At 41.9% G+C, this 23,005-nt stretch overlaps 2 protein-coding genes across 2 annotated transcripts; one reads left to right on the plus strand and one right to left on the minus strand.

Annotated features, from left to right (window-relative positions):
- Positions 1 to 477: 477 nt before the first annotated feature.
- Positions 478 to 11,637, minus strand: LOC149086623 (uncharacterized). The gene is made up of 2 exons (XM_089231013.1): positions 11,164 to 11,637; positions 478 to 4,431 (listed from the first exon to the last, which is right to left on the minus strand). The coding sequence occupies exons 1-2, from the start codon at positions 11,389 to 11,391 to the stop codon at positions 682 to 684; spliced, it is 3,978 nt and encodes a 1,325-aa protein (XP_089087139.1). The 5' UTR covers positions 11,392 to 11,637; the 3' UTR covers positions 478 to 681.
- A 286-nt stretch (positions 11,638 to 11,923) lies between these two features.
- On the plus strand, positions 11,924 to 14,111 carry LOC149086624 (uncharacterized). Its single transcript, XM_089231014.1, has 2 exons — positions 11,924 to 12,016; positions 12,629 to 14,111. Exon 2 carries the CDS (start codon positions 12,633 to 12,635, stop codon positions 14,034 to 14,036), a length of 1,404 nt encoding a protein of 467 aa, XP_089087140.1. The 5' UTR covers positions 11,924 to 12,016; positions 12,629 to 12,632; the 3' UTR covers positions 14,037 to 14,111.
- Positions 14,112 to 23,005: the final 8,894 nt, after the last annotated feature.

A 23,005-nucleotide genomic window follows, 5' to 3' on the forward strand; every position in this document is an offset into this window, starting at 1 on the left:
TTATCGTTCTTGCCTATGACGTCATTCCCAAATTATCGTTTTTCAGGGGGGTCATTCCTAAATTAAACTTTATTTCCCAAGTGATGATTTTTTTCAGGGAACATTCCTAAATTAAACTTTTGAATTCATTTTCTGACTTAGAAAAAATTTGCTCCTAAATTAAACTTTATTTCCTGACTTGTTTTTTTTTTTTTGGAGGGATGCTCCTAAATTTTTTTTTTCCATCCCAAGTGATGAGATTATTTCAAAGAGGGGTCATTCCTAAATTAATCTTTTCTTCCACAAATTATTGTTTTTTTACTGACTTAGTTATTTTTCTAATGATTTTTTTTTTTCATTCCTAAATTAAACTTTTTTTTTTCACATATCAAGCTGTAAAATAAAATTCCCTCAAAAAGAAATGTTATTGACTTTTCATCATACTCAAGCTGAAAAAAAAAAAATCACACGTAACTCAATTAATGACAGAAGCATTGATGATAAAGAAAATTAAATTTTAATGATACACAAAATAAATGAGAAAAAATATATATACAAGAATAAATGGAAAAAATATATATACAAAATAAATGGAAAAAAATATATACAAAATAAATGGAAAAAAATATATACAAAATAAATGGAAAAATATGTTAAAATAAATGGGAAAAAATATGTACATCAGTGTCCATGTAGCACTGTTCATCGAATGGCATAGTGGCCATACGCATATGTTTTAATGCCATCACCGAGAATATAGCGTTTATCGTCGCGAGGGCACAGCGACGTTTTGCGGAGGGCGACCGTTTGAAGTTTGTGGTTACTGGAGGAGATTTTTAGCATGGTGTTTTTGATCGAGGAGTTGTTGCGGAGGCAAGTCAGGTAGTCTTGATGTTTGAGATGCTTTTTGACGACCGCACGAACGACCCCTTTGGCGGTCTTCTTCTCCGCGACTGCTGTAATCATGCTGTACATTTTTGATCTTAATCCGACGAATTCCACAACGGGTTCGCCGCCGTTCTCGTCCTTCATGACGCCCACCACTTTTTTGTTGTGCAGGCTAAACAGAGGATGATCACCGGGATAGTTTGACGTGTCGAACCTGTGTAGCTCCTCCCTCATGTCTTTGTAAATGTCACCGGTTTTTATCTCGTAGAGGAATGAATCTGTGTCTGTGAACAAAACTTCCACACCGGGTCCGTACTTTTTCTTCATAAAATTATAATGGAAGTCCGCCATCAAGTGTTTGGACAGGTCCAAAATCGTGACACCGGTATATATGGGCCTGTCCAGATGGATTTTCGTCTTCAACATCTTGATGACGGCTAACTCACCGGTGATTATCCTGAAGCATTCGAATGCCGGGGATGATATTAGCTTCCTCAAGCTCTTCTGATTGTTGGCGAGACGGATGTCGACGTGCTTCCTCAAATTTTCTAGCGATTTCCCGTACACAGCGTTATTGAGGAGCTTATAGAAGTCCTTTTCGAATTCGCACCGGGCATTTTTCCTCTTTTCGGTGTTGAACGCTATGTACGGGCGTATCCAAGGCTCTTGTGTGAATTCGACTGCACGCCGAACACCCGTCAGCTTCATCCCCAGCGACGTGTATAACTTCAGGCACCGGTAATGGATGACGTAGGAAGTTTTGTTCATCAGATTTGGTGAGAGCTTTTTGGATGGTTTATCACCGGGTCTTCTGATGAATGGAGAGAGCATGTCACCAGTAATTTCAATGTTTTCTGCCGCCAAGGGGAAACAATTGTGCTCGTCGTGCAACTTCACCGGGTATTCCATGTCCACTTCTAAAATATACCCCTTGACGGCGTTGTCATCGATGTTGAGAAAATCGATGCTCTCGAGTTCACTGGGGGACAACCATCTAAAGTCTCTCACCGGGAGGGGCTCCATCATACACTTTCCGTATAAGTTGTTCACATCATAGTACATGATATATGATGTAGGTTCACTGGGGTTATAACCGGGTATTAACGGGTTGTTGGCTCGCGCATACCGCTTGGAGATCACTGAGACCCCACCTCGGATACCTTTCTCCATGAAGAGATGCATGTCCGGATCTGTTATCAATTCGAGCTTGACACCGGTCATTCGCAGACATGCGTTCCAGGCCAATCCCGGGGATGTGAACGTATGCACCGGGTCGATCTTGTAGTTTTCTTCGCAGAGTTTTCTAAAACTCTCGAACACATCCCCGAGAAGCAGCACGTCAGTCTTCACGTAGAGGTTGTGGTAATCACCGAGGTTGGAACACCGGAATTCTCTCCAAACGGTATGCGCATATGTATACTCGTCACTGGTTATATGTTGATCCCCCAGAGAGGTGTAAAAGGCCTCTCGTGGGGGCAGCACCGGATCTTCGAACTTCTCAAACGAGTCAACGTACTCGTACGGATAACATCCTTTACGTTGAAGAAGATGACTCGTAGCTCCAAAACATTTCTTCATGTTGTTGAAGTCACCGGGGTTCATCGCTTGCACGAGCGAATCCAACGACGCCGCCAAGAACTGGTTGGAATCCAGGAATCGCAGGCGACCGAGAGAAAAGGAGATAAATTTCTCCATATTCCTCCCGATCACCTGGATCCTGCGATCGGGGTACCGGGAAAGTCCTTGCATCAGGAAATGAGCGTCGTAGTTTTGTAAATTGTGAAATATAACCGGGATGTGACGTCTTAACCTGAGCTGGAGATTGCACTTCTGATGCAGCGCCGCTCTAAAACCACCGGTGATGTGACAGTGGTCACGAACCCTGTCGTCACCGAGTGGGCGGTCGCACACCATACAAGTGGTCGCATTCCCGAATCTCTCTTCATCTTCAGCTGTCATCTGCAGAGGCACCGGGTTGTCGAGCTTGCCCATAACCACTCGTTCTTCTTCGACGAGACACCGGAAGAAGACGTCCACGCAATCTTCACCCCTGTACACTGTGGGCTCTTTCACGTATACACCATCGGGCCCCACGACCGTATACGCGAATCCACAGGGGCGGTGAAGGCTCTTCTGGGTTGTGCTAGAGAGAGACGGGTTCGGCTTACAGCTGTCCACCTTCTCCAAGATCGCCTCAAAGTCCGCATATATGACGTATGGAACGTGCAGCTGGTAATGGTTGTTCTTGAAGAACATCACGTTGTCGTCTACACCGGGATACGTCACTCGTTGCAGACCGTGTGTCTGGCAAAGTGGTTCGTGCGCATTCAGCTGCTCGAGGGAGGAGAAGCGTTGCAAGCAATAATTGCAAAAGTGGGATGCACCTTCATACTTGGTCGTGTAGGAAAGCAAACGAGACATGTTTTGGATGAGGCAGTAGTGCGACGTTGTCTCGTTGCTGATGAACAAGAGGTTGATTGGTGTACCAGACACCACCTCACTAATCCTGAGAGGAAACACCTCTCCTCCCTCCAACCCAAAGACGTTAATGCGCACTGAATTCGCAGCTTCGAACCGTGGGATTTGTTTAAGTGTCACCGGGTATACTAATTCACTGGTATTCAATTCATTCTCATACTGAATATAGTTGAACACCCTTTCGGGGTTTTGTTTCACCGGGTGTAGGGCAGCCAACACACACCAGAGAAAGCATTTCTCATCATCGTTCTTTACATTTACCACTGCTCTTCTGCTGGCTACCCCCTTTGGCAGCGGAATATAAGTGGCGGCCGCTAGTGGTTGGTATTGCGCCGTGTTGAGCTCGAGCGAGAGCACGCGCTCGAGCACCCAACCACTTCCGCTGCCTTCAAAATCCTCTGTAGCCTGTTTAACCTTATTGAACGCTATTTGAAGGTACTCGTCAATTTGGTCAACGGTTAGTGTGGTGAGCATCTTACTCCGAAGATACCCGTTGCAGAACTCGTCCTCACCGTCACTTCCTTTCCTGGAAAATACAGCAGTCGCGACGATGTTCCATTTCAATGACCGATGTGTGGCCATATCCTCCCTCAACAGCCGCGTCAACTCCTCTCTGACGCTGTCGAGGAAGGTGGTCATATCCATTTCGGTGTCTGGGGTGGGGATCAATTCGTGCGTCGACAACATGTCGAGTGCGCGCCTGACTTGCCCTCCTCCTCCTAGCTGTGCTCCTCCTTGGGGTGCTCCAAGCTGCTGCTGTGCCCCATGGCTCGGTGATGGCCGCTGTGGTGGTGCTCCTCCTTGCGCCCACTGTGGGGACGCATCATGCTGGGGTGGTCCTGCTCGGTGATGGCTCGGTGATGGCCTCTGTGGTGGTGCTCCTTGTGCCCACTGTGGGGGCACACCATGCTGGGGTGGCGCACCATGCCCCATGGCACGCTGGTGGCGCATCAAATCGCTCTTGCGGTGAAACGCTGCATCGCACACCAAACACTTGTGGCGACGCTCGCCATGCGTTAGCCTGTGCTGATTCAGATTCCTACGCAAGGAAAACTCCTTACCACACGTCTCGCATAGATGACGCTCCTGAAAAACAAATAAAAAGGTAACGTAACACACGTAAGTCTAACACATGAAGAAATGGAGGAGAGGTATAGAAACCCACGTCTTCCCGCTAGTTTCGGTGGCGTATCCGCCCTCAAACGCGTGTTAAATAAACCTAAAAAAGAAATTAGTGATTGGTTGGCTGGCGAGAGAGCGTACACGTTGCACAAACCAATTAAAAAAGTATTTCCCCGCAACAAAACAATAGTGGCTGGTCTAAACAGTCAATTTCAAGTCGATTTGGTGGACATGCGTAATCTGGCACCTCACAACGAGGGCTACAACTATCTTCTCACGTGCATCGACGTCTTTTCCAAGTACGGTTTCGTCGTGCCTCTCAAAAGGAAAACCGGTGACAGCGTGGCCAAAGCTTTAGAAAGCATCTTTCAACAACGTCAACCAGTGGCGCTACAGAGCGATAAGGGGCGCGAATTTATAGCGTCACCAGTCCAGCGCTACCTCAAGCGTCAAGGTGTAAAGTTTTTCACTACGGAGAACGAACAGATAAAGGCCAGCGTGGTGGAAAGATGGAACAGGTCTCTCAGAAACTGGATGTACAAGTACTTCACTGCCAAGAACACGTATCGCTACATCGACATGATCGAAGACCTCGTGTGGAGTTACAATCACAGGTATCACAGGTCTATAAAAATGAGGCCCGTGGACGTGAACCCCGGAAACGAGCCGGAGGTGTGGAACAATCTCTATGGGGATACACCCAAGAAACAAGATTGCAAGTTTAAAGTGGGTGATCACGTGCGCATCACAAGATCAAAACACACCTTCGAGAGGGGGTACGATTCTAATTTCACCGAAGAGATATTCGTGGTGACCGAGTGCGTGAAAAGGGAAATTCCCGTTTACAAGCTCGAGGACCTGATGGGGGAAGAAATCAAGGGCACATTCTACGCTGAAGAGATGGTAGGTGTAAAGATGGGAGAAAAATTTCCGATTGAAAAAGTTTTAAAGAAGAGGAGAAGAAAAGGAATTATTCAATACCTCGTGAAATTTCGGGGGTATCCGAAAAAATTCAACGCGTGGGTGGTCCTATAAAAACCCGGAAACAGTGCGCGCATCTGTCATTTCAGAGATGGCTTCTTTCTATCTCACTCTACCCAGCGATGCTTCCAGAGACTTTTTTCCCGACAACACGCTCTCGAGTTTCGTGGTTAAACTTCCAAACACCCTGGAATTCGAATCCGAGATGGAAGTCGCACTGTCGGAGATAATTTATCCCCATTCATTCCACAACATCACTCAAGAGACAAACACTTTCGAATTCGATGTCGGAAACAAGATAATGAAGACCGATCGCATAGCCCCGGGTTTCTACGAGACGACCCCCGAACTGATCAAAGCCATATCCACTCAAAATTTTCAAGACAAGATTGGTGTGACGTACAATAAAATCACGAAAAAAGTTAAGGTGAACCTCAAGAAAGACACCAAGCTCAGTCTCAGACACGGTATAGCCGAAAACCTGGGTTTCGAACCCGGCCTGATAGAGGGTCCGACCATAGTCGAGGGTCCTTTCACAGCCGATCCTAAATTAGACTTTCATCTCTTGTACGTGTACTGCAACCTGGTCGAACCTCAGGTCGTGGGTAACACCTACGCCCCGCTACTGAGAATCGTGAAAACTAGCGGTCAGGACGGGGATATCGTCAGCGTGTCTTTCGAACGCGCCCATTACGTGCCGCTGGCCAGAAAGAGTTTCGACATCGTTCACATGTATTTAAGGACGCACATGGGCAAGTTTTTCACATTTCAACGTGGAAAGGTGATAGTGAAACTACACTTTAGACTGCGACATGCATTATAAACCGTACCGGAGCTGTGCACACAGCATCAACGATTATTATCTCGCTCAGGCTGGAAACGGACTCGGATATTATCAGGGTAGCGCCCTGCAGAGGGGGTATGGTCTCGGATCTATATTCAGCTCTCTCTTCAGATCGGCCGTGCCCCTGTTGAAACGCGGTGCCAAGGCAGTCGGTTCTCAACTGTTGCGCTCTGGTGTGGATTTCGCCAACGACATAGTTCAAGGAAAAGACGCAAAGATCGCAGCTCGCGATCGTGCCAAGGAAGCCGGAAGGTCCCTCACGGATAAGGGGGCCAATAAAATCAAGTCCATGCTCGGAGGAAAGAATAAAAGGAAGAGACTCGTCAAGAAAACCGTCAGTAAGAAGAAAGCTAGAAAGCTGTCGACACCCGATATATTCAGCGATGGTTTTTTTAATCCACGAAAATTCTCATGAGTGTTTGAAAAGCGAAGCCGACCTGTTCACGGTGCCGCCCACGGAAACCTCTATAGAATCAGCCGAATGGGTCCAGTACCATCCGATATCTCAAGTGCGCGATTCGGGGGCCCCCATCGAATTTCACGTGGCCGGAAGTGCGGAAGAATACGTAGACCTTTCCGCCACTCAGCTGTATGTCAGAGTAAAGGTGACAAAACCAGAAACCGCCGAAGCGGTCTCGACGGCGAATAATTTCTTGCATACCCTTTTCTCTCAGATTGACGTCACGTTGAATGGAAGAACGCTCACAAACTCATCACACACTTATCCGTATCGAGCTTACCTGGAAACGCTGCTTAACTACGGATCGGATGCAAAGAAAGGACCCCTGACAGCCGAGGGCTACTACAAGGACACTGCAGGTCACATGTCTGACCTAACCAAGAACGAGGGGGCCAAGAAAAGAGCTAAACTCTTGGAAAACTCTTTCGAAATGATGGGCGTACCTCACGTCGACATATTCTATCAACCGAAGCTGATGCTCTCTCTGGTGGACTTGAAGATGAGACTGGTTCGCTCGAAACCCGAGTTCTTTCTGATCACAGCTGCTGAGGGTTGCGACGTGGTGATCGAGCAAGCGAGTATTTTTATGCGTAAAGTAAGAATGAACCCGGCTGTGGCTGTAGCGCATGCCATGGCGCTCGAGAAAACAACAGCCAAATATTGCATTAACCGCGTGATATGCAAGGTTTATTCGATATCCATGGGGAGTATGAGTTTCGTTCAAGATAACGTATTTCTCGGGGTCATGCCCAAGAGATTGGTGATTGGTATGGTGGACACGGAAGCATTCAACGGAACGTTCAATTTGAACCCCTTCGACTTCAAGCACAACAACGTCAACTTTGTCTGTGTTTCTATCGATGGAAGACCAGTACCCCATACACCACTTCAACCCGACTTTAGGAACAAGCACGTCATCAGAGCCTACAACACGCTCTTCGTAGGCACCGGTAGACCCGGTGAAGATAAGGGATGCGACGTGAGCAGAGTAGAATACGAAACCGGCGGTTACTGCCTCTTCGCCTTCAACCTGATACCCGACATGAGCGACTGCGGACACGTGCACCTACAAAAGCAGGGCAATCTGCGAGTGGAACTCAAGTTCTCCTCAGCCTTGATCAAGACCGTGTCGGTTATCATATTCGCCGAATTCGAATCGCTGGTGGAAATAACAAAGTCCAGAAGCGTCTTGTGTGACTTTGCGGGATGAACACTAAACAGATAGAGCGAGCCCTCTCGACACACCCCCACACCCGAAAGGCTTTCCTAGGTGTTTTTGCGAGCGATAACTTACCCGAAAACGTGATCAAGTATCCCGCTGCACTGGTTGTGAATACAGACAGAGAGAACGAACCCGGAACGCATTGGTTGGCTATTTACATCGAAAACGAAGCGAGAGCTGATTTCTTTGACTCTTACGGGAACCCACCCACTTACTTCAAGAAGGGGGACATAAACAGATTTCTACGCCGCTACTCACGCGTCGACTACAATGACGTCATGCTGCAATCAGATAAGACAACCGTGTGCGGACACTACGTGATTTTTTTTATCTATTCTCGATGTATCGGCGAAAGTATGAATAACATTGTATCGCGTTTTAATATGCAAAACGATATGCGCGTTGCAAGCTTTGTAAAGAAAAATTTTTCTGTTAAATAAAAGAGAAAAAAAATTCATTCATTTGTCATTTACTATGGAACCTTTCAAGCTGACACATCCGAGCACCGTGCTCATTGCCGGACCCACCGGTTCGGGAAAAACATATTTTCTCAGAGAACTATTAAAACACAGAAACGAAATGTTTCGAGAGCCTCGTCCGAAACGAGTTATATGGTTTTACGGCGAATATCAGACTTTGTTCGAAGACATGGAGGACCACGTGGAATTTCGAGAGGGAAGCAATTTCGAAAGCGTGGAAGAAGACAGCTTGGTGATTTTAGATGACCTCATGAACGAGCTATCGGGCGAGAAAAAATTAGCAAACCTTTTCACAAAGTACAGTCACCACAGAAAATTGACCGTGATTTTCATAGTGCAGAACGTGTTTCACCAGGGGCGGGAAATGAGAAACGTTTCTCTGAACGCGCAATATATGTTTCTATTCAAAAATAGAAGAGATGTCAGTCAGGTGACCCACCTGGGACGTCAGCTGTTTCCCAATAAAATCAAATTTTTCAACGAGGTGTTCGAGGATAGCACGAAAAAACCGTATTCGTATTTAATGGTTGATTTACGACCCGAGACGGAGGAGGAAATGCGCCTGCGCACTAACGTGTTACCGGGGCAGACGCAATATATCTATAAACCCAGGAAATGAAACTTTCCATTTTCGAACATGACGGCTGTGATAGAGGTCGAGGGTTTCCAGCTGTCGGATAGAACATTCATAATCAAGGAGTTGGCATGGTGTTTCATGCATTCGAGAGAAAATTTTCACTATGTATATAAACCGCCCAAAAAGTTTTCGGAATTATCTCCTAGAGATAGACACCAGTGCCTCTACGTCACCAACAACATACACGAAATATCGTGGTCGGCTGGTGATGTACCTTTTGAAATGCTGGAGCGGCATTTGCAGCGATTATCAAAAGTCGTATTGTATACTAAGGGCCACGACAAGTGTCGGATGCTACTGCAGCAGTACGGGTTAAAAGTTTATAATCTAGATGCGATTCTCTGCCCCAACATTGTGGACTTGCCAGAAGTGAGCGCGAACTGTTTTCTCCACGAAAACATGATAAAGCACTGCGCGCTGAAGAAGGCTATAGCATATAGCACATGGTTGGAATAAAAACATCGTTATTTTAAAGTATGGCATTGGAGAAGCAACAAGTACTCCGTCTACTCTCTGCCTGTCCGAGGAATAAACGCAAAGACTTGTTGAAGAAATTACCGAAATCGGCGTTAAAGACGGTCTGCGAGTGCTCGCTCAATATTTTGAAGGGTGTCATTCCGTTATCCCCGAAACAGAAAAATAAACTGAAAAGACATAAAAATACACTTCGCAAACTTGCCTGCAAAAAGACGCCGCTGTACGAGAAAAAGCGCGTGCTCATTCAGAAAGGAGGTTTCTTGTTCCAGTTAATCCCTGCCGCTATACAAACCCTCGCAACTTTGTTCATGAAATAATGGAATACGCTCGAAAATACGCTTTGATCCCAGAAAATTTGTTATCGCGTCACGTCACCACAAAAGAGCAGCTTTCTGAGTTGGACAACGAGATGTTGAAAATACTTCGAAGCAAGGAGCCCGAAGCTATAAAAATTAAACTCTATCAGAATCTGCTGAACAAGAGAATCAACGTAGCCGAGAATAATCCACCGGCAATTCAAGAAGAGAAGAAAGTTGACGAATCACCGATAGCTCTGATTTCTGTCCCGAAATCGCAAAGGGGACACTCGGAAAAAATTATCACACATATAAATAAGCATCCGAACATATTAAAGATTAATTCTAACGGCTCGATCGTTTATAAGAGCAGGCTCGTCAAAGGAAGCGACATTCGTGAGTTGATATCAAGTGTGCTCGGTCGGAGAAAATCACCCGTGGTGGGTCAAGAGATTTTCCTGAAAGCGCTAGAAGAAACCGGAGCTCCGAGAGATTATATAAAAAATCCATTCTTGAAACATAATTGGTTAGAGCTTTGAAAAATGGCTACAGAAGAAAACAAGGCTGATGTTCCGTCATTCGATCTACCTAGCTGCTGGTCCTTGGAGAGCCAAGTGATAAGACACAAGAGAATTTATACGATAATCATACTCCTGCTGTTTGTATTATTCACATCAATTGCTACGTTCACATATAAAACCCAAATGAACTATGAAAGATGTAATTCCTCTCTTCCGCTGGGAGGAAATATTTTTCTCACGTATTGTAATAAAACATATGATATACGTTATTTCAACGGAAATGCGCCTACTACGAAAGCTGTTAATCTAACTAATGCGCAAATGTATAAATTGATTCACGAGTCTGCTGATGTACAATTGAATAAAAAAATTTCTATTTGAATTCTTGTGTCGTTTTGAAATTGTTTCGCGACATGAAATTCCCAGATGTTTCGCAGCTCTACCATTAAATAAAGTTTAAATACCTTACATGAAATAAATTTAACTTGAAATAAATTTACGCCTGAGAAATTGTTTCGCGACATGAAATACAACTGAATAATTTTTTTTTCGATGAATGAAAATTTAACTCGCGACATAAATAAATTTGATTTGAAATTAAATTTAACTCGAAATAAAATTTAACTTGTAATGAAATTCCCAGATGTTTCGCAGCTCTACCATTAAATAAATGAGTTTAAATACCTTACATGAAATAAATTCAACTCGAAATAAAATTTACTCCTGAAAATTAATTTGGAATAAAATTTAACGCGCGATAATTTAAAAAAACAACTAACCTCTTTCTTCTTCTTCTCTGACGGAGCATATCCACTTGGTCCAGCTTCTACTGGCGCAGGACGCTTCAGGCATTGCTGGATGAAATTCTCCTCATCCTCAATCATTAATTTTATATCGCGATCACTAACTAAATCCTCGTTGAGACATTCATTGACGAAATTATCGTCATTTTCCAACAATCTAACTAATTCTTCTTTACTTATACCGAAATCGATAAAACTAGCCATTGCGCGAACGTACGAAGCGAAAGCTAAAAAACATGATGCTGTCTGGACAAAACTCAAAAACGAAGTGAGAGGATCTGCAAAGAAGATGATACTTTTAATGAGATAAAGGGTTAGGAAGCGATAACGAGTCTCGTGTGCTATGCGTCATTACTCGGGCAGACAGTACTCATATAGTTATCAGTGTCGCGTGCAGAATAATCGAAGCAACGCGAGTGATGCATACTCACGTCAATATCATTATCAGTGATTTATGTAACAATGGATAGTGTATCGTTAGATATTGGTACTGTATCAGTGATGCATGCTCACATGAATATATTGTATCAGTGATTCACGTGAATGAGATAGTGATGCTACTCACATCATTATCAGTGATTCATGTAACATTGGATAGTGTATCATTAGATATTGGTACTGTATCAGTGATGCATGCTCACATGAATATATTGTATTAGTGATTCACGTGAATGAGATAGTGATGCTACTGGGTGCACTTTGAGATTCACAGTATATTCCTATACTTATGCTTATCAACTGCAACTGCAGTATATAAACTGCGGGACAGACACAATTCCTTAACTTAGTTCTCTCGCTCGCTTGGATACACTTCTCTCTCCGCAACTTGGTAAGATTTTTTTTTTCTATGGCTTCTTGCGTGTTAGATTTTGAGGGATTCTTGCTTAAAAGTGGGATATATGTTGTTAAGGAAATGGCTTGCTTTGATTTAAGCACAGGGAGAGTATATCACTCTCTCTACAAGCCGCCATTCTCTAGCAAGGAGCTATCCGAAGAAGATTTCCCACAAATGCTCTGGGTTAGCAGAAATCTTCTTAATATTAGATGGGGGGAAGGGCTTTTCGATTATAATTTAATGAAAATTCATCTCACCACTGTTAATAACAGATATAGTTGCATTTATGTGAACTGCAGGCAAAAAAAAAAATTTCTAGAGCAACGATTCAACCTGGAGACAGTGAAAGTCTTAAACTTCCCAAAATCCTTGACTTCTTGCGGGTTTCACCCTCTGCAAAAAGGGCATTGCGCAAGAAGCAAGGTCGTAGCATGCGCTGAATGGTTAGATGCATAAAAATTTAATTTTGTAAAATAATAATAATAATAAAAATTTAAAAAACTTAAAAAAAAAAAAAAAACTTCTGTTAAAATATATATTTCGCAATTTTTTTTTTTTTCATCTTGAGAGTTGCGGAGAGAGACTGTATGCGTTGTTTTCATTTAGACAGATGGAAAGCCTCCGCTATGAATACGCTCGGAACGTACTGGATACTTCCGTTGCGATACTACACCAGCTCGAATCTGAAATCGTGTACCGTCCAGCAGAGGAATGCGTCTTCAAGTTTGGCGACAAGACTTATCCGATGCCCAGACAGCATGCTGGGTATGGTGACGCTGGCCTACACTACACCTTTTCCGGAATGACCCTCCAGGCCCAACCGTGGACACCTCTCCTCTTGGATTTGAAAGCCGTGGTCGAGAGCATCTCAGGCCATGACTACAACTTTGTTGTCGTCAACCGATACTCTGATGGAACCAAGAGCATCTCCCCGCATTCCGATGACGAATCACAGCTCGTCAAAGATTACCCCATCGCTTGCCTCTCCCTGGGCGCTGAAAGAAAGCTCGTGTTCTCTCGACGGGGGCACCAATCCGTGGACCGAATCCTGGAACACAACAGCCTGCTGACGATGCTACCTCCAACCAACCAGCTGTGGCGTCACGCGATACCTAAAGACCCAAAAGTAAAAGACGTCCGACTCAGCCTGACGTTCCGGAAAATGGTTTCGAGTAACAAGCGCCCATCACCGAACACTCAACCACCATCGGCTAAGAGATCTCGCAGCAGTGGATTCAATAAGGAAGCGCCGCCTCCCAACATCTTTCACGTGAAGGAGAACTTTTTCGTCAGCGTCGTGATCTTCAGTGGTGAAGTGCGCGTACATATTCGAGAATTTTTCGAACGCGATGGACTCATGCACCCAGCTAAAAATGGAGTGACTCTTTCGCCGTACGTGTGGGAATGTTTGAGAACCGAATTCTCTCGTCGTACTATGCTGCAACGCGTTGATAGAACTTTCCTAGTGTCGGAGAACCTGATCGTGGACTACAGCGGTGATGATGTGCTAATTCAAACTCTACATCGCGGGGACAACAAAATTTTCAAGTGCTCCGAAAACCCCCTCAAAATGACTTTCCAGGCAATCGAGGCACTCTTCTGGAGCGAGGATGATAAACCACTTCATACCGTGATCAGTGAGCTCGTGCAGAAAACGCTCTGCTTGGACTATCTGAAAGTGTGTGTGCGCGAAAACCAAACTAAAGGAACGAGTTCTATGGATATCACCGACATTTTGGCTAAATTGGTGAGTGAAAAACTTTTTGCTAGCATCGAAAAAATTGTTGACTGCCATGGGTGTTCCATGGGATATGCTAATCAGTTGGGTCATGAATGTCTGCAGTTGAATGATAATTTAATGTTTTATAAATATTTTGATCATGCTTTAACCCTGATTGACTTTCGCGAAGTCGCTAAAACTCTGGCGGAAAATTACGATGTAGCGGAAAAATGTTTTAATGCGATTGATTTTGATGTTTTGAAATCTAAGATAGAAGAAATTTATTTGAAATAAATGAAAATCATATAAAATGACTTTGTATTTTATTGCTCCTTTGGTTTATTTTTACTTTTCAGCTTGGACATACAAAAGTTTATTTGTGACTTGAAAAAAATTTTATTTTAAAATTAATGAAACGATTCATCTTTGTTTAGTTTAGAAAATAAAGTTTAATTTAGGAATGAAAAAATCATCAGAAAATAAAGTTTAATGTAGGAAAGATCCCCAAGTTAGAAAAAAAAAAAAAGTCTGAAATTAAACGATAATTTGGGAAAGATCCTTCTCTTTGGTGATATCTTCGAAGTGACGTTATGGGAAAATCTTGGGATAGAAAAAAATTAAGTTAGAAAATGCATCCCTCCAAAAAATAACAAAGTCAGAAAATAAAGTTTAATTTAGGAATGACCCCTCTTTGAAATAATCTCATCACTTGGGAAGTCAGAAAATAAACGATAATTTGGGAAAGAGTTGAAAGAACGGTAATGAACTTTAAATTTCCCAGGGTGTTGAGAAAAAAAAAAAAACCAAGTCAGAAAATAAAGTTTAATTTAGGAGCAAATTTTTTCTAAGTCAGAAAATGAATTCAAAAGTTTAATTTAGGAATGAAAAAAAAAATCATTAGAAAAATAACTAAGTCAGTAAAAAAACAATAATTTGTGGAAGAAAAGATTAATTTAGGAATGACCCCTCTTTGAAATAATCTCATCACTTGGGATGGAAAAAAAAAATTTAGGAGCATCCCTCCAAAAAAAAAAAAACAAGTCAGGAAATAAAGTTTAATTTAGGAGCAAATTTTTTCTAAGTCAGAAAATGAATTCAAAAGTTTAATTTAGGAATGTTCCCTGAAAAAAATCATCACTTGGGAAATAAAGTTTAATTTAGGAATGACCCCCCTGAAAAACGATAATTTGGGAATGACGTCATAGGCAAGAACGATAATTTAGGAATGACGTCATAGGAAGCGCCATCTAGCGAGCCTCAACAAGTGCGAAGCACCCATTTGTTTGATGCGCAGCAAGTGGGGAGCCCTATTGTTTGATGCGCAGCAAGTGGGGAGCCCTATTGTTTGATGCGCAGCAAATGCGCAGTCCTATTGTGCACCAAAACCGCTAAAATCACCCTACTTAGGGGAATAACTATCATTATATATATTGAGAATAAATATATAAAAATTCATTGCTTTTGTCTGCTATTTACACTCCTCATAGGGACAAGATCTTCGCCACAGAAAATTCGTAGGAACAACACAGAAGAGCCTTGGTGCACTACGCTGCACGATTTCACTGAGGCAACCGTTATCCCTTTCAGACCCGAGCATTCATTTTTGCCAAGATGATGCAAGATGCATTTATCTTCACATACAATTTTTTCTAGAATTTTGTTGCCAAATCTTATGTATTAAATCATACTTTTCCCGGGGCTCTTCCTCCTAGAAGTCATGCTAGAAACAATGTTTTTAACAGCTGGCTGATGCGAACATGAATTTAGGGAAGAGAAATAATCCAACTGCCTTTGTGGAGAATTGAATTAACGTCCTCTCACCTGCCGGTGAGGGCAGACCAGTGGTTCTCAACTTTTTGAAGTCCACGGCCAGATTAATTTATTTTTGTAAGTTGAAGGCCCAGTCATGTACACGACTAACGGGAAGTAACGGGTGAAAATGAAAAGACATCGCTCACGGCCCATTTTGACTCATGAAAGGCCCCGGTGGTTGAGAAACACTGCCCTAGACCCGCTATACAACAAGGGAACCAAAATCAATCTTTCCTTATAGCTCGCGTGCACTGAACTGGACCGTACATAGATGATCGGACTAACTCAGGTTCAGACCAAAGCTCACAATTGCTGACACTGCCACTAGATGGTGACTTATCCAAGGATGATGTCACTCTCCGCTATCCATACGAAGGTTTTCAAGCCTGAGTTAGGTCCGACGATAGTCCCTGGATATTCCAGTCGCCTTAGGTCCGGCCGTCCATGTACGGTCCCGTTCAGTGCATACGAACTCTATAAGGAAAGATTGAGATTCGTTGCCTTTGCAGTCTAGTGCGCTCAAGTGAGAAGACATGGGTCGATTCCCCGCAAGGGCAATTGAATTTTCTTTTTTGAATTCATCTTTGGAGAATGACATCATCCTTGGATCTTATAAACCCCACTGAAAGTTCAACTTTGAGTGCTGCCCTTTGATAGAAGCCCCTCCCCCCCATAGCTCATATTCACCATTTTTCTAACTCGAAACTTAACTTGCACAATCTCTCAAGTCAGGGTCCACTGACTCACTGAGGTCAATACAAAAAATTCTACAGTGAGAAAAAGCAACGCACACATTTGACACTAGGGTCTGAAAGGGCTATGAGAGCTTAATATTGAGAGCAGTATATGCAAAACAGTTGACAGCAGTGCAATGCAGTGTGTCTCTTTCCAAATAAGTCTCCCCTCAGGTGGCATTCACACCTAAAACATTCAAATTCGCTTAAAACAATCATTCATTAGTTTTCATTTTCGAATTTAGGAAATAGATGGCAGCACCTAAAAACACACTGTCACTTTTTTTGGAGGTAAAACGGTAGTAAATTGCCAGGCAACAATATATTGAGGTTGTGGAAAGTAAATAAGAAAATACTTGTACAGCATTGTCTGAGAATTCTTGAAGAAACTATGCCAGACTGATTGTGTTACTGCTAGTAGAAGAATCCAAAAGTCATAAGGAAAGGGAGTTTTGTGACATCTCCTGTAAATTAAGATGCCTATAGAGGTATTTCAAGGGCTCTATATTACAACATAGCTGTTGATCGATGTAACTACTACTAGTTAACCACGAGATCAAACCATGACCCCCTCCCCCCGCTCTCTCCCATTAGGGAAACTACTACTTAAGTACACGCACCTCCCACACATTCTTCTATGAAATTTCTGACGAATCGATGCATGCCCGAATAGTGTTCTGAGTCGTATGTATGGCCCATAACGTATTTACGTGGTCAGAGTTGTAATTATTTCGTGTTCTTGCTGGTGCTGCTATTGGTCTCCCATATTTTGAAGTGAAGTTGGTGAATGTTCTCATGTTATGCAAGTATCATGTTGGAAGTCTGCCTGCTGTCTGTGGAGAGAAATTTTCAAATCGGAGACAAAAAAAAATCGCTCCTCAAAGTTAGAAAACTGCAGAAAACCCAACATCAGCCGACCACCACTGTGCCGCCAACGGGGTTCGAACCTGTATCTTGACGATGAGAAATGCCCTACACGACCACAATGCGGCTGTGTTCGAAGGACTACAACATGTGTGCACTGCATTTCAAACCTTAAACCCGCTCGTTGTAACGGAACAATGTCACGATCCCTTGAATATCGTTACAACCAAGTTTGATCGTAGTTCCGGATATTTGATTAGAAATTTCTGATCTCGATGTAGCGGAATCCTGTTAAGAGACCAATTTTCGATCAATTTCCAGACGAATTGAGAGCGAGGTTAGAGCGTATCTATGACTTATTATTTCGTTTTAAGGTGATCGATATTCACCTGGTAGCACTCATAAAAAAAAATATAAAGTAAAAGGTGCTCCAATAAGGGGTAGATAGAGGGAAAAAAATGTTTTCAATCCTCTTTACGGAGCACGTAACGCCCTGGAATGGGTGCAGCACCGCGAGACGGTACAGCCACGCCTTCGGCCGATAGTTAATCAACTAACGAACCAATAATAATAAAAGAAGCGCAAATCGAACCAATATGAAAAAAAAAATCGTTTTAGATTCGGCACACACACGCACACACGGCACACAATACGTTATAAGAACAAACGGCAAAATGACACTAACCCCGGCGATTTTCTTTAAATGTTAACGACGTCTAGTGCACTGAGGTAGGTATATATCACGTAATAATAGGGCTCGTAGGCTCTTTTGGAATTCCGCTCCACGACGCAATCACAACCGCTAACGACCTCGTACCAAAACCTCTTTACATTCTCTGTCTGTACAGGTAAGTGAATAGCCTCGATGTCCTCTTTTTTTTTTTTTTCCTATATCCCAGACGCGAAATCGGTGCTTCACCGGTTTAATAATCCGGAACGAAATCTCTTCCGACAGTAACAAAAAAAAATTGGGAAAAGTCGGGAAGAGGAACAAAATAAAAAGGGAAAAAATGGAATTTTGGAACGTGCTGGTCGCTCGACGGAGTGATTGATGGTCAAGCGACCAGCAAAATATTTGAAGGAGGCTCTGACTCGGCCACTTATCTCTGATAGCATACAGACAGGAAAAAAAAAAAATCGCGACCCTCGGTCTACATACAATTCAAAGTATTAGAAAGCCCTAACTCTTATTCTAATGATGGTTTTTGTTCTGCATAGTTCCCAAAAATCAAATCAATACGAACCTTGCGGTTACGAGCAAAGTTGGGCTTAGGGAATTTGCGGCCCGGTGAAAAAACATTTCTGCTGTGTGTGAGAGATGACTCATATATTTATAACCCTATTTTTTCTTCTTTATTTATTTATTTAACAAATGAAATTTACAAACGTACACAAATAACGACAACTAGTCATCCAAGGTGAACATGATTGTCACGTACTATATGATGGGTTTTTCATATGGAAAAAAAAAGTTCAATGTGTGTGAAAAAAAGGGTAAATATATCGATATATACACTTATATATGTTACTTACTGGTCGGCCACTTCGTGAATTGGCCTAGAATTTTGGCCAAAGTTCAAATTATAGAAATGATTCGGACTTTGACCGAGCCATTTCGTGAAATGGCGGCCGGAGATCCCAGGCTAATGCTCGATGTGCTTATGTAAGATGACCCGGTAGGAGCCAAATACATTTTTTTAATCGACAACGTGTGATACATGTCTATATACATCAGCTATATTGGATTAGCTCCGCGTGACGAGGGGGAAAAAAGTGCAATTTGAGAGAAAAAACTAAAAAAATAATTATATATAAACATATAGTTTTTTCTGCCAAATTTTGGAGAGAAAAAAATTATTACCGCACTGTCACTGTGGTTTGATGGGTTGCCATAACTGAAGGAGACATAATTATCACGAAACAATACGCCAACGATGATCTCGAATCATGTTGTCCCCTATTATTGGACTTTGGCCAGGAATCACCGGCAACTTCACGAACTGGACGGTAAACATCCGAATTTCGAACATTTTAACGATATTTTCCAATTTCACGCTTTGACATTAACACATATAAACACAAATATAAATGGGGGGGGGGCGAGGTTATAACCCTTTCAGACCTACGCATTCATTTTTTGAAATTTTCAAAATGTTTTTTTTTGAACTTTTGATACTCAAAAAATGCATTAAGAACATAAATGTCATCAAACCTTTATTTTTCAAATTTTTACTTTTTTTTGTGAAGAAATATTTTACTTCAATCAAATTTTTTCAGCCACGATGATGCAGGGTATAAATTCCTCTTCACATACAATTTTTCCAGAATTTTATTGCTAAATTTTCTGCAATAAATTTTTCACTTTTGATAAAAACTCTTCATGATTACAATAAATTGTAGTTCCCATAATACTTCACGTAAAAAGCCGGCGTGACTTTCTAATCCTCATACGAATTTGAAATTGAAAATTTTTTTCCGGGATAGACGGCAATAAAGGAAGTCTAAAATTATAAATATAGCATTGTAATAGTATTGTGATTACAGGATGGTTTACATGTTCATCTGAATTCGATGACGAAATATTGTTTTCCTACATTTTAAGAATGAAGTCAAATTTACAAATTGCATTTATGCATTTCACTTAAGCACTGTAAATGTTGCATACACACTTGCATGTATCCATTTTCATAGGATGTATTGTAGGGCATTCCCCAATTCTCACTTATGTGCCTACGCACTTGTACGTCTTTTTTTTTTCTTTTTCCGTTGCACCGACGTAGATTAATGTAGCATATCATGTTAAACGTTTGCCTGCTCTCAGCGAAAAATTTAATTCACTGGATTTTGGAATTCCACGGCCTCCTTGTGCCAGAAAAATGAAAAATATTAAGTTTTATATAATAATGTTTGTTAGAAATTCCGCAGAATAGTTGCGAGGTCCATGTACGGCTTAGTAATTAGGAGTATATAGTAATGTAAAAAAAAATACTTTTTTTCCATCCGAGCACACGGATCCCCCCCACCCTGCCCGAAATCTTTCTAGACCACTGGTTAAGAACGAATCCCCGCACATTAGATTGATTCTCAGAGCATGTTCCTTGTAAGGTTTTGAGAGAACGAGAGGAAAGCCTGAGTTGACACACATTAAGAAGAAAAACTTTGATTCAGGATTTCGGCGAACTGCCTCCCACGCACGCCTTACGTAAGGAGAATGTTCGACATTTGTTGGATGAAAACAATGTTATGTGCGTATTCGTGGCTGAATGAGCCAAAAATAAAATTAAGAAAATAGCAGCAGCTGAACTCTTCGGTATATAAACAGGAATTCACATCATTCAGCTGATGGTTCATCAAATTATAACAATGTCGCATGGACAAATCTTTTTTTGTAGTCAGTATGAGGGGGGGGGGGAAGAGAAGGCTGTTTAAATGAATTTGACATTTAGTTGCGAGTACGAATCAAAACACCAAGTATTTTAAAACATTCTCTATTTCTATGAAAAGAAAAAACCACAAAATCCTCGCACCCAGGCGCTCCTAGGCGCAAACTTGTATCGGGTCCTTGCCTTCTCAATATTTGTCAACGGTCAAGCTGCAAAATGTTTTAATTACTATCACGTCTTTACTTTATTGTCAGACACATACGATATTAACCCTTTAAGCGGTATTTAAAATTTCTCTGATCCGCATTATAACTGCCTCAGTGGAAATCACCGAACATTTTGCAAAATGCCGCACCAGTTTTCAAGAAGAATATTTTTTTTCGATTTTGTGCAGATGATAAGTGTTTCCCCTTCCCCCTCCTACACCGAGAATAACAATGACATTAATAATAATAACAAGGAAGAGAAATACTTGGAATAAAAGCTGACGCTACCAACTGACAGTTGATCTGACAGATTGGGGGAATGGAAAACATGTTTTACGGGGGAAACATGTCCCGGGGGATTTTTTAATCCGGGTCTACGGAAAGATATTCACAAGGCTGTGTGGGACTCGTCATTTCCGAAATGAGAGGGTTCGAAGGACGCGCGATTTTTTTAAATTGCCGAAATAGAGGGCATGAAGTTAGGCGAGATATGTCGTCATTGCTCCTGTAAGGCTGGTCATCCACTGGAAGTGACTTGAATCGATAAACAAGTCGCTCTCAGTTGTCTGCATTCGCAAGACTGATCCGATTGTAAAGACAGGAGGGGATCGCTGTCTACCTGAAATGATCTTTTCTGGCAACAGAAACAGACGACATCCAAATAAGATGGGATCATACGCGTCTTGCCTTATCTGCGCAGGCGCAGTATACATTTGTGCTTCGTTTTTTTTTCTCATTTCGTCCGTCTCTCTCTCTCTCTCTCTCCCCCCTTTCCCTCTGAACACGGAAGCTGAAAATTTAACAACTGCCGTCGTGGGTTGTGATGGTAAGTAGTTACCGATCGTAAATAATATTACTTATTTATTCAAAACACGAACGCCTTCTTCGAATTTGTGTCAGTTGTCTCATTACAGTTCGAACTTATTGATATAAATACATATATAGCTCCTCTGGATATATTTCTCAAAGATTTCAGTTCTTCAATATTTCCTCAAGATTATCAATGAACACACTTGACCACACGGAGTGCAGTCTCAAATTCTGTAGCGTGTAAAGATCTCCCTTTCTCCACACACTCTTCGTCTCGATTAACCCTATTAAATAAGATTTTCCATGGTTTTCTCAACTTTCATACTTCTGGTATCCTAGCCAAACCATCCTGCATCTCCACAAGACTCGACGATTCCCTTAAAATAAAACCTATTTTTTCGCTTCCACTGACTGCTTTAAATACATCTTCTTTCCTCATACCATTGGTGAATGGAACAAACTCCCAAGCTCTATTGTCGAATCCCCCACTATCACTAGTTTTTTGTCCAATATCAAACAATATCTCCTTCACTTTCAATCGCATCCTCTTGTATAGGCCCCAGGGCCACCAATACTATAGAAACAAAATAAATAAATAAATAGTCCCCCTTAAAAAACACATTTTAAAATAAGTACCCACATAGAGAAGATCAATGATAGTCCCATTTGTTTTCTCTTTTCCAAAAAATGCGCAAATTGGGACTATCGTCGTTTTTCCCCCGACATTTGCATTTCTAGTGCAGCACAAAAACTTTTTTCTCGCTCCTAAAACTAAAAAAAGGTTGGACGGAACCCTGTTTTTTAACCCATTGACAAGTATAAGTGGAGTAAGAAAAGTATCATAAATATAAATAAATCTATGTATATAAAATTGATTCTCTGTATGTATGTGTCTGTGTGCGTGCGTTCTCTATACAAACAATTTTGGATCAATCGTCGCCAAATTTTGCATATATACCAAACAGCTCCCGGATTGAGTAAGGCAAATGCCGGAAATGGGCGGAAAACCGCGGATAACAATGGTTCCTGGGCTTCAACAATCACTTACCGAGAACTTTGACCAAGGCAGCGCCAGGTATTATAACCATCATTTATACGTCTTTACAATGGTTTGTTACTTCTTTAATAACGACAGCATATAAGGAAAACCCGGGAAACGCCGGGTATTATAGCTAGTGCTAAATAAAGAACATGTGGGATTTGACATTGATGGCTTATGAGAAATCTCACAATATTCCTATGGATGGAAATGATTGGCAAATAATGCAACGAACGATGGTACCATATATAAACGTGGGCAACTTCATTTTTACTTAACGAAAAAATTTCAAATACACTTTCTAGTAATTGCACTTTCCAGTATTATTACTACTTTTCCAGTTCTGGCAACCTTTATTATATCAATAGGCTATCTTACATTATGCATATATAAATAAAAAACAGATTTCTTTTCA

The sequence above is a fragment of the Pholcus phalangioides genome, unplaced genomic scaffold (genome assembly GCF_987345545.1).
Source record: "Pholcus phalangioides strain wild (caught in Gottingen) unplaced genomic scaffold, Ppha-v1.0 ptg000004l_1, whole genome shotgun sequence".
Classification (NCBI taxonomy): Eukaryota; Metazoa; Arthropoda; class Arachnida; order Araneae; family Pholcidae; genus Pholcus; species Pholcus phalangioides.